This window comes from Thalassophryne amazonica, chromosome 8, assembly GCF_902500255.1.
Source record: "Thalassophryne amazonica chromosome 8, fThaAma1.1, whole genome shotgun sequence".
In the NCBI taxonomy this organism is placed as follows: Eukaryota; Metazoa; Chordata; class Actinopteri; order Batrachoidiformes; family Batrachoididae; genus Thalassophryne; species Thalassophryne amazonica.
The window spans coordinates 108,432,552-108,445,113 of record NC_047110.1 but is presented as its reverse complement, the minus strand read 5'-3'; the positions used below and the strand labels follow the sequence as shown (position 1 = coordinate 108,445,113).

The 12,562-nt window shown below is 43.6% G+C and overlaps 1 protein-coding gene across 2 annotated transcripts in view; it reads left to right on the top strand.

The window, feature by feature from the left end:
• The window catches only part of kiaa1549la (KIAA1549-like a), a 235,322-nt gene that overhangs the window by 126,391 nt on the left and 96,369 nt on the right, over window positions 1–12,562 (top strand). For both annotated transcript variants that reach the window (XM_034177216.1, XM_034177217.1), the window contains exons 11-13: window positions 4,656–4,827; window positions 6,214–6,374; window positions 8,345–8,380. In XM_034177216.1, coding sequence (XP_034033107.1) covers window positions 4,656–4,827; window positions 6,214–6,374; window positions 8,345–8,380 — 369 coding nt within the window. The remainder of the gene's footprint in view (window positions 1–4,655; window positions 4,828–6,213; window positions 6,375–8,344; window positions 8,381–12,562) is intronic.

Here is a 12,562-nt window from a genome sequence, read left to right as displayed (position 1 = left end):
GCACCCTGTGGGGAGTGCTCCGGGAGTACGGGGTCCGGGGTCCTTTGCTAAGGGCTATACGGTCCCTGTACGACCGCAGCAGGAGCTTGGTTTGCATTGCCGATAGTAAGTCAAACCTGTTTCCAGTGCACGTTGGCCTCCGCCAGGGCTGCCCTTTGTCACCGGTTCTGTTCATTACTTTTATGGACAGAATTTCTAGGTGCAACCAGGGTGTAGAGGGGGTCTGGTTTGGGAACCACAGAATCTCGTCTCTGCTGTTTGCGGACGATGTGGTTCTGTTGGCTTCGTCAAATCAGGACCTTCAGCGTGCACTGGGGCGGTTTGCAGCCGAGTGTGAAGCGTCCGGGATGAAAATCAGCACCTCCAAATCCGAGGCCATGGTTCTCGACCAGAAAAAGGTGCTTTGCCCTCTTCAGGTCGGTGGAGTGTCCTTGCCTCAAGTGGAGGAGTTTAAGTATCTTGGGGTCTTGTTCACGAGTGAGGGACGGATGGAGCGTGAGATCGATAGATGGATCGGTGCAGCATCTGCAGTGATGCGGTCGCTGTATCGGACCGTCATGGTGAAGAGAGAGCTGAGTAGGGGGGCAAAGCTCTCGAGTTACCGATCGATCTACGTTCCGATCCTCACCTATGGTCATGCGATTTGGCTCATGACCGAAAGAACGAGATCGCGAGTACAAGTGGCCGAGATGAGTTTCCTCCGCAGGGTGGCTGGGCGCTCCCTTAGAGATAGGGTGAGGAGCTCGGTCACTCGGGAGGAGCTCGGAGTTGAGCCGCTGCTCCTCCACGTCGAAAGGAGTCAGTTGAGGTGGCTTGGGCATCTTTTCCGGATGCCCCCTGGACGTCTCGCTGGAGAGGTGTTCTGGGCACGTCCCATTGGGAGGAGGCCCGGCGGAAGACCCAGGACATGCTTGAGGGACTACATCTCTCGGCTGGCTTGGGAACGCCTTGGGGTTCCCCCGGAGGAGCTGGGGGAGGTGTGTGTGGATCTTGGAGGTCTGGGCAGCTTTGCTTGAGCTGCTCCCCCTCGACCCGACTCCGGATAAAGCGGAAGAAAATGGATGGATGGATGGAAGTGAGGAGTGGAGACGCCAACTCCTCCAAACTTCCCACAAACCGGGCTACAAGCTGCAAGTATATAAATCACAACTGCAAAGACTTCAGTAGCAATGAATGTGCATACGGCACAAAACGGCTGGGTATGTTTACCTGTATGGTAAGCTGATAACTCGGCAGAGTTATGGTGTCTTTCCCAGGCTTTTATGGAGTGATGATGAGGTGATGGATGACAGCTGATGACAGCCTAACGGTGCGCACCTGGTGGTACCAAAAAGGGCCAACAAGCCAGTACGCCCTCCAGAGGCCAAAAGGTGCCAGCATGGCAGGGTGCCATCTGGTGGTGGGCCAGCAGTACCTCCTCTTCAGCGGCCCACACAACAATTTAGCACGTGTTATCTTGTGTCTTCGTATCCCTTAGTACTTAAATGATTTTTCCTGCCATAGATATCACCCTAGGTCAATTTTCAGGACCAAAATAAAGCTTCTGTTCTCGGCCACTCCTTCTCAACCCTCCCTCCCTCCACATTCAGCAGAACATAAGGCAGCTGGAGTTTTTTTAACAGGTCTAATGGCTCTGTATGTGGACTCTATGGCCCAAGACCTGACCCCTGACCCGTCACAGACTTAAATGACATCACCTTGGTTTCATCTATGCTTGACTGACATACTCACCTCACATTAAGTTCAATTTTTGTATTAAAAATGTATAGATGGAAATTTTTGTATGTAGTTAAAATTCATGAATCTTACTTGTTGGCCTAATTTTTTATTTTTATTCCCCCTTTGGTTCGTGTTTTTGTCTGGCTGTTGTGATTTGAGGCAACAAACTGAAAGTGTTCTTGACGACAGCCTGCTGTTCAATATTGTGCAAATTAAGATGACGTTCGACTTGCCCCGTGCTTTATGACTTTACACACCCTCTGGGTTTTATGGGACGTCACAGATGACCAATTTCACAGTTGGAGAGAGATCGAAGGGAGACGGGCTAAGTGTGAGTTGGTAGCCGCTTAATAATGCACATCCCCGGTTTTTATGACAAAATCAAATCACCAGACCTGATTAAACTCTGCAACGTGTTCATCGAATTAAGAAAATGTTTGATGTATGATAAAAAGGACAGACTGTGAGTTCAAGTGACTCTGTTATCCTCGAGTGTAGTTATCTCCTAACAGATGAGTCGCCAGGATCAAAGTCACCGAGCTGATTGGGAATTTGGATCAGGGTGCTGCCTTTTATACAGAGATTAAGGACTTTGGTTCTATTTCAGATGTATTTCCTGTTGATATTCAGTGCATTCAAAAGAAATGATTTATCATCCTGAAAACATCTTAAAAATTAAATCCTCTACTACTGACATACACGGGTGATGTGGAATCAGTTAAAATGTTATAAAACCAATTTTAAACCGCAAGTGTAAGTTTAAGTTATTGTTTCCTAACGGTTCCATCCACTGGCACCTCGTATCAGCTGAGGTTCAGAAAACACAACTACTACTATTACTACTATGATTACAACATTCATCATAAGGTCAGGTCTGGGAGCATCCATTGGTCCTGCAAGTCTATGCATTCACCACACTATGGAACCACGTTGAGTCCTTAAAGGTAATCACCCAGGAAGACAAATGGTCCATCCACACCTTTCCAAAGTAACCATCTATGTGCTGCAGCCAGGTGAAAGGCATTGTAACACCTGGGCAATGACTCATGTAGGGGATTGCTTGTTGGGGTGAAATGTGATGTTTAACATTGAAATGTGCGCCTGGATCTTGTGTGCTCTGTGGCTGCTACAGTAGTCCTGAAGGCCCAATAAGAACACTGAACATGAGATGGCTAATAGGTGAAAAAAAAAGACTTCAATGGCAGACCAGGCGGAGGAGGTGATGGCTTGTAAGCCAATGGTTGTGAAGGTGCATGAATGTTGCAGCAGGTCCTCAGAGCCTGATCATCTGGCATTTCCCAGCAATCTGACTGGGCTCAGGATCTGTCAAGGACCATGTCCTTGTTGGCCTACATTGACATTCCAATGTTAAACAAATGCATAGGCGTCCCTGGATTGACCCCCGATATCGATATCCTGTCCGGGAATCAATCAAGGAATTGCCACAACGACACTAGGGTCCTCAGCACTGAGTCACTTGGGTGCTAACACCACTTGTAAAAAAAGTCGGTCTTTTGACATAAAGTCATTCCTGGTGTACCCAAGGATCCTCCAAAATGACCTGGTACCAGACACAGCCAGTTGTTGCCTTAAGTCACTGGTAAGCTTCCAAGTCTCACAATCATACAGTAAGTCAGGAAGCACCAAATCAGGAAGCACCCTAAACTCTTGAACCTTCATTCTTTTGCAAAGGTATTGCATTGCTAAACAACTCTATCCAGTGACCTCACGACTCTATAAGTTCTTCCTGGGTGACTCTCGATCTCAAAGATGGAGCACCCAGAGGCATGAACAACAGGGCCAAGATAAGCAAACATCTCCACAAGTTTGACTCATACAAATACACTTCTGATGGCCAACTTCAGCAAGTTGTTGAACATTTCTTCACCAATAATGACGTGTAATTTAGTGGATTCTACGACTTTACCAAAAACCCAATTGGCGCAAGCATCAACCAGCAGGAACCAGAACAACCCTGTTGACCGTCAGGATTCACTTTGAAAAAGTCAAAGACTCCACCCCCACACCACACAGTGTTCACAGTACCTGAGTATACGCTTTCTATTAATAATCGCCAAATCAAAATCAATCAAAAACAATTGCAAAGCCTCAGTGTGGTGTCCAGACAGATAAATACAGCAATGCAGCACTGTATTAAAACCAAAAAGGATAAAATAGTGATGTAAACAGTTGTACAGAAGTGTTCATCTCTAATTAATTCCATTTGCCTCCATTGTCTGAGGTTAAAAGATGAGAAGCATATTTCCAAACTAAGGCCTGGTTTCATAAAGTGGTCAAATCTTAAGTCAACTTAACTCACTTAGTTGACTAATCTTTTGACGTTAGTCGTTGCACAAAGTGCTCAGTCGGCTAAAGTTTCGCATTAGCTGACTAAAGTTTTTAGCCTGCTACAGATGAGGCTAATCTTATTTTCGTCAACAAAACCTTAGTGTCTTACCTCGAAAACGGTGGCTATCATGTGCCACCACTTGATGGAGCAGGAAGGAAGGAGCGCCTTAGGGCAGGAGTGAGTGTTCTGGGACTGAAATAATCCATTGGAAATGTTTATGGATGCTGAGGCCGGGAGCTCTTCTCCTCTGGTGCAGCGAGCTCAGCCATGTTTGTAGCAGATGACCAACCCAGAAGTAAACAAAACTCTCACACTTTGGAGGTGTGTCTTAGCAATGGCACTCGCAAGGCCAATGGAAAACTTTGACTAACGTTAGACGGCTAATCTACAAGTTTAGCCGCCGATGTGAAACAGAGATTAAGCGGCTATTGCTGGGCAACTAACTTTAATTGACTGAGTTTAGTAGACTAAATTTTTAGACTGCTTTGTTAAACCGGGACCAGTTCAAATAATTCCAAACTGTAGATGTAACTTTGTAAATCTGTGTTTATTTGTAGTTTGACTGAACTTTTTCATGCTGTCACAGATGGTCAGCATGCGTCGACTGCCCGGTCCCAAGAACCCAGCGGAGATGACCTACTATGCTCAGCTGAATGGAGCACCCATCACCGGAACCAGTGCTGCCAAGACCCTCAGCAGTCTGGACTCTCAGACCATGGCTCTGACACTGGGCTACTTCGTCCAAGTTCAGGCTGAACGTAAGCTTTGCTTGTTTTGCCACATGATCACCGCTTTATCACCATTCATTCAAAGAGTCTCAAACACCTGAGGAAAGAAAAGAGAAGAAAGGGGATTTAAGGCAAATGAAACATCTGGATCAGCTGCCAGTTTTACAGACAGTTCTTCTAACATATTGAACGGCTCTGTCGGGTCGATTGTAGTTGAAATACACATTCTAATAAATTAACCCGACTGGTTGACATCCAAGTATTCAACACGCAGTTATTTACGACTACATTTATGACTTTATGGTGTGGAAATGAACTGAAAGACCAGATAGTTTTGACAATTTGTAATAATGTCTATATTTTTTAATGACCTAAATATTTGGCAGTAATTCATATTCTTGCTTAAAGACATTTTTGTGTGAGTGACTCACACAGACAGGTGTCAGGTATAGTCTTATTTAGCATCACTAATCAACCAGTAATAAAGTTGATGTGTGTCCCTTTGGACAAATCCTGGCAAAATAAACATCTTCATCCAGTCAAATACCCAGTTGTTGCATCAAATCTCTGAGCTGCTACAAAGACACCAGCCACACTGGACATTATCTTCTAGACTTCTAAATGATTAAGAATTACAACATGAACTAGTTGTGAAACAACTGTGGAACCGTTTCTGCATTGGTTCCATAACTAGTGGTCATTTGCTGATAGACTTTCCGAATTGATTTGATGGATGTGTTGAATCATGAAGGTAGAAACTGCAGACATTTACTGACTTTTGGAGAGTGGTGTGTGCAGCAGAAACTACTAGATCAGGTCATAGTGTCCCTTCTTAGGTCCTGCGTAGGCCCTGAGGCCCATTGTGCTCATGCTTATCCCCAGATACCATAGCACAAAGTGAATAAGAATCTGTGACTCCCTCCATAGTAGGTTACTACACCCCGAGCCAAAGCTGATACCCATTTATTGCTGGATGTACTGGGACAATGCAGATCATGTGTCTTGTCCAAGGATGCAAATAGTTAATGTGATCAGGAATTGAATCTAAGTCTACATAATGATGGGCCAGCTCCAGTCCACTGAGCTACCTGCTCTGCTACCTTCCTACAGCATCTCTGTTGTTGTAACTAGACATTTGCTCTACACCAACTGCACTTCTTCTTGCTACTAAAGATGTCTGATCACTTGGATGAGTGGTGAAACATCTTGCAGACCAACTGCCATAGAATAAACTTCTAGACAGCTTGTAGTTGGGACATCGAAGAACCTTAACTGACAGTCTTGTAAATGTTTTGTGAGGGGAAAAAAAAATATCAGTACCATTTAAAGGTATCCAAGTGTTTGAAGTACCCACTCATCACACCCTGTGTACCGTGGTGTGGATGTGATACAACCTTATTTTTAATGTTTGTGCAGCTGTGGTAAAGACACCGCCCAGCAACCTTTGGATCATGGCCGTTCTCACGCCTCTCTTCTTACTGATGGTGGTGATCGGCATGGTGGGCTTCATTCTGTGCAAGAGGAACAGAGTTATCTTTAAAACGGGTGCCTTCAGGAACTTCAAAACCCGCTCTAAGGTACGACTGTCACCTTTGGCCATTATGCCTTCATCTTGTCATACCACTCTGAGGTATTAACTCTGACTTGTACTAGTTAAAAATAACACTGTGTCACCATAATTTGTCCAACAAACCAATTCTTCCATAAAATTTGAGCTAAAATGATGTAACTCGGATCTAAATTTGTGACATGTCACACTCAAACCTCCAAGTTGTGTTGAGTCTTTGGGTCACAAGAACTGAATGCCATCTCTGTGGGTCTTAGCCACTTATTGTCTTAGCCCCCAACAGCTCTTGGTTATTGCTCAGCATGCGTGCTGTAAAGACCAATTGGGCGTGAGAAAACGGGCAGGACTTACTGTACTGGAAGTGAACCTGTGGGTAAAGTTGCAGTAACAGCATTGACTCAACATTAAACCCATTATGTTATCTGATTGTGTTTACAATACTGGATTGATTGTTGACGTGTGTGCTGCCTGATGATCAAATGTCAGCTGTCAACAAAGAGATGAACGATAAGATGATCCGGCTAATTGGTTCTGAAGTGGCCTGAGTGGGTGCAGGATTTCCTAATCACATCGTTGGTTAATGTAGATTAGATTCGATTTTACCCCCACTGATCATTGTGGTACCCCCCCACGAAAAAAAAAAATCTGTTAACATGACCAATAAACCATCCAATGAGGTATTGTCTTTATCTTGGAGAAAATACGTGTTTTTGGTGAGTCGTCGTGCACTTCGGGGTGTGTATGAATTAAACCATTTGGATTTGATATGAAGCGTTAATTTGCTCTGAAGTAGCTTGTCTGGTTCCAGGAATCATAGTCATTCCCCCTGTGGAGTAGGTGATAGGATTAGTGTGCCAGTCTGTGTCAAAACATCCATCCTCCAAACCGCATGTGGATGGGGACTGGTGCGGTGTTGAGGTGGCGCTACACCGTGTTACTACAGTCTGTGCGCCTCAACAAGAAGGCAGACCTGTGTGCTGAGTGTCCCCCGCCAATAATTTGTATCGTGGCGTAATGTTGCCTTGATCCCTTTGGTGTATAAATTAGGACGTACTTACTGAAGATACTGTGTTTGGGAGTAAAACCAGTTATGTTGCTGGCATCACCACACTATGGGATGTGGGCAAAAAGAATATTCTAAATTTTGCTTTCAAAATTGAAAGCTGGAATTGTTATAATTTATGTTGACCAACTGTTGATGTATTTTTTTCTGTCTGTTTTTTGGTTCTGGAGTATGAAAAAGAGCCGGGCACAGAAAAAAACAACAACAAAAAAAAAACCCTACAATAATCAACGCTCTCTTCAGGAAAGTGGGCAGTTCATAGAGGCTCTTGGTGAAACCTGATCAAGTTCAAATTTGTCCTTGTCAAGATCTGCTCCTTTAGAGTGTCCACTTAAAATTCTGTGCAAATGAGACACTTTTCCACCACGTTATCGACTCCAAAAGAAAGTGTGATGGTCGCACAGATGGAGTGCATTCCTATACCCACCTTCTGGCTTTGCGGTTTGTGGAGGTGATAAAATGTGATCCCGACTAGACCCCTCCTACCCTATAAAACCATAGTTAATCATCACCTTAGTCATTTCGATTCTATCTGTGGCCACTAGGGGGCTGATTCTGAAACACTGTACACAATATCTTAACAAATACTACTTAGAGCACAAGATCACCTCACTAAGACCTTGGACAAGTTCAGCGTTGGGTACATTGTGGTGCTTGTTGCTCTCACCAGGTGGCAAAGTCTCTGACATTTGGTGTACGTGATAACATCACAAGGTCTTCATGGTTCAGAAGTTCTAGGTTAGACTCAGTGATGTAAGTTCAGATAAGTATTGCCTTTGTTTGACTACAGAAAAAGGCACTGGGCAGTCAAATGAATGTGCTAGTATACGTATTGTCATTGAATGCATCATCACCTAAACTGTTTCTAATGGTTTCTCTGTTCTCTGTTAAATCTTTCCTCTTCCTGTCCTCTTTAGACATCATATCGAAGGGAGGGCAGTTACCACCACCAGGTATTCACTCCAACACTTTGTTTTGCTGGAATGCCGGCTGACTGATGTACTGATGGGGATGAGTTACGTGTTTGCTCACAGTCTGATGTAAGCGAGTTAGTGGAGCAGATGACATCACTTTTACAGCAAAATCATGCAAATGCTGATACATGCACCAAATTTGGCATGATGATTCCCAAGGTGGTATTTACCAAGTCTGATCGATTGGCCACTTGAAAATACAAGATCTCTGCCATTTGCCAAATGACCAACCGGAAATTCCGTTTTGCAGAGGAATGTTCCGATCACAATGGATCTGTGTTTGCAGAATTAGGGAAATCCAAGACGGTGTCTGATTTCAAGATGGCAGCCAAACTGATCCCAAAATCATTTTTCTCACGAAAATGCCATTACTTATTCGATTTGTGTGATCTTGGTGTCAAATTGTAGCTTTTCAGGAATGCTGGATTTAATTTTTCATAACCCCAAAACACTCTTAGTGGCATAAATTGCCATTTGAATATGTTGTCTGCTTATAAATAAAAATGCACAAAAATACATTCAACACATACGACCTTATAACAGGCCGCCGTGCAGGAGTTTCAAGAGATGAAAAATTCAAAATGTGCTGGGTGGAAACATTAATACTGAAGATAATGAACTTCATTTGAATTTGGTACATAAGCAAAATAAAACATAAAGAATGCCATGAATAGAACATTAAATTCAAGAGCAATCTGAGATTTCTGATGTCCACCAAGGGTTGACAAGGTCTCAAAGTAACAGCTATGTGATTCACATCGTGACCTGGATTTTACCAGGATCTGGATTCTACAACACAATGCAATAATTGCATATTGATCCAGAATCACCCGACTGATCAAGATGTTGCAATCTGATATTTAGTACACAAGCTGAAACAAAATAGTGTCTTCCTGATCTTGGTTTTACATCATGATGTTGTATCCTTGAAGTAGTTTTGATGTAATCCTTAAAAGTGAAATCCAGATTACCTCCAGAATTTAATGGAGTCTTCCATGGCCTAATATATATCTGAAAATCTTGTCAAAATTCGTGCAATAGTTTTGACGTAATCCTGCTAACAGACAGACCAATAAATAAATAAACAACCGCCGATGATTTTATCATGTCCTTGGCGGACATAAAAATAAAATGAAATTTGATATAAATATCATTTTACCCATTCACATAGGAACATTTGTATGCAAAAGTGATTTTCAATATGTTATTTTGGCGGTCATCTTGGAAAATGCTCGCCATCTTGAATTTTGGTAAATACTGTAATATCAGGAGAATCACCATCACAAATTTGAACCTTTTATCATAAAATGCATAATTTTTTGCATTATCTGCACCTCTAAGTTAATCTGCTCCTTACTGGCTGACAGTGTGTTGCTGAATGCGTTGCCCGTTGTTGTTGCTGGGTAAACTCATGCATGCCGCCCCCGTGCTGTGGACATGACTTATTCCGCCCTTCTCATTGGCTCAGGGAGATCAATAGTGCGAGTGAGAGCCGGCAGCCAGGAAAGGTAACGTGTGATAAGGTTGTAAAATTCACTTGCACATTCTTTAAGATTTACTAAATGGTTTCAGTTTGAGTAGATGGACAGAATATAAAGGCAGCGCTCGCTCACACGACCAAGAGAATCAGTTCATATACGTTTGCCAGATGAAGCCTTTTGTGAATAAATCCTCCAACACCTGCAGATAAAAGAATCTTTTTTTTATTTTTCCAATATTTCTAAAATGTCCTTTCAAGCTTGTGCCAAGCTGTCTCTGCTCTTCAGGTTCTCCCGCAAAGTCACTTTAATAGTAAATGGTAAATGGACTGCATTTATATAGCACTTTTCCATCTGCATCAGACGCTCAAAGCGCTTTACAGTTATGCCTCACATTCACCCCGATGTCAGGGTGCTGCATACAAGGCGCTCACTACACACCGGGAGCAATAGGGGATTAAAGGCCTTGCCCAAGGGCCCTTAGTAATTTTCCAGTCAGGCGGGGATTTGAACCCATGATCTTCTGGACTCAAGCCCAACACCTTAACCACTAGACCATCACCTCCCCTTTAATCCCTCTGTGGCTCTGCAGGAACCTCACGCTGACCTTCTGCTCAGTTCTTTCTTGCTCTGCACTTCCCTTCTGGATTACAGTGGTTAGATTATCAAGGCGACGAGCTGAGAAAGCTGTCAAACACATTCAAAGTTTAAATTCAGGCTTAGGAGCTCTGCAGACGTCCACTCTGTGGTTCCTGGTGCTTCGACCGCGCACGTCAGCCGATACGCCAGTTATTTTTGGACAACTGTTCCCATCCTGGTCCCCAGAGAGGATAACTGAGGCAGCGAAGGATACAGAGAGCACTGGAGCGGTGGACGGTTTCACGTTCGGGCTTTGCATTAAAAATTCATCTTCGGCGATGTGGACTGTCGCTATTATTTGTAAACATTTAGCTTTGCATATATTATTTGTTTTAAAGTAGAAAATCCACTGAATATTAATAAGCCCTGGAATAACAGATTTTATGAGTAGTGCCGCGAGGCTGCGGAAGCTGCTGTTATCCGCGGCGCTGTTTAGCCTCTTCTGTCCTGATCCGTGGCACATGTGTGCAAATGAGATAAATATTTCACATATTTCGTGTTGAAGCAGCTGGAGGCAAACGCTTTGTTTGAAACGCATCCTTTAGGTCGTGCACTTCATTAGGCCGATCTATAACGTTTGTATTCACATATTTGCGTAACCTTCCGCTCCCAGCGCGCACAGCTGTCCGTTCCTCTGCAGGACAACCTAAAGCTGCTAATCAATGTGCTTCTTTTCTCACGTCTGTGTGTTTGTTTGGACATTAAACAGAGATTCTGCACAAGTCACTTCATCACTCAGCGGGGGCGAGGGGGCGGGGGCGGAGCAGAACCTTTATAACGCTTTTCCTTCCTCCGGTCCTGCTGGGAGGAGAGTTAAATCAGCAAGTACCAATCTAGTTCAGCCGAACACAGTTTACATCCAAGCAGACGTGCCGATAGGACCTATAGGTTAAAGTGCTATGGACAGGGGTGCACATAACTGGTAAATTCAAATTCAAAATTTATTAGTTTATATAGTGCCAATTCACGATGGGATTGTCTCAAGGCGCTTCACGCAACATAATAAAAACAGAAAAAACTGAATTAAGAATTTAAAACACAATAAAAAGACAACCATAAAAGAATACAAGAATAAAAACACATCATAACACTAATGATAAAACAGGGAAAACAAATGAGTCTTTAAACATGACTTAAGTCTCCACAGTATCCGACGGCCGAATGTGTGCCGGGAGATTGTTCCACAGAGCTGGGGCACGGTAAGAGAAAGCTCTGTGACCGGCAGACTTTTCATTCACCCTGGGAACACATAGAAGTCCTGCACCCTGAGAACGCAGGGCCCGAGCTGGTATATAGGGCCTTACCAGGTCAGCCAGATAGGGAGGTGCAAGTCCATGAACAATTTTATAAACTAATAACAGTACTTTAAAATCCAATCTTGCAGCGACTGGAAGCCAGTGCAGGGACGCCAAAACGGGCGTAATGTGGTCGAACTTTCTGCTTTGTGTCAAAAAGTCTTCCAGCAGCATTTTGAACCAGTTGAAGACCCCTAATCCTGGACTGCGGTAAGCCAGAAAATAGAGCATTACAGTAGTCCAATCTCGAAGAGACAAGTGCATGAATCAAAGTCTCGCATCAGCCATAGACAGGATGGGACAAATCTTCGCTATATTTCACAAATGGAAGAAAGCAGTCCTCATAATGTCTCTAATGTGGAGGTCAAAGGACAACGTAGGATCAAAAATTACTCCAAGGTTCCTCACTTTATCCATATGATGTATAACACACCAACCTAAGCTAAGTGCCAGCTGATCAAATTGATGCCGATACCTCGCTGGACCAAGAACCATAACTTCAGTCTTATCAGATTTTAAAAGTAGGAAGTTACTAGACATCCAACTTCTTACTGATGCAAGGCAATCTTCCAAAGATTTTATGTGAATGAGATTACCAGCAGTTATTGGCATGTACAATTGAGTGTCATCAGTATAGCAATGAAAGGGAATCCCAAAGCGCCGCAGTATATTCCCAAGGGGTGCTACATAAAGGGAAAAAAGCAGGGGGCCTAAAATGGATCCCTGTGGAACCCCAAACTTCATGTCCC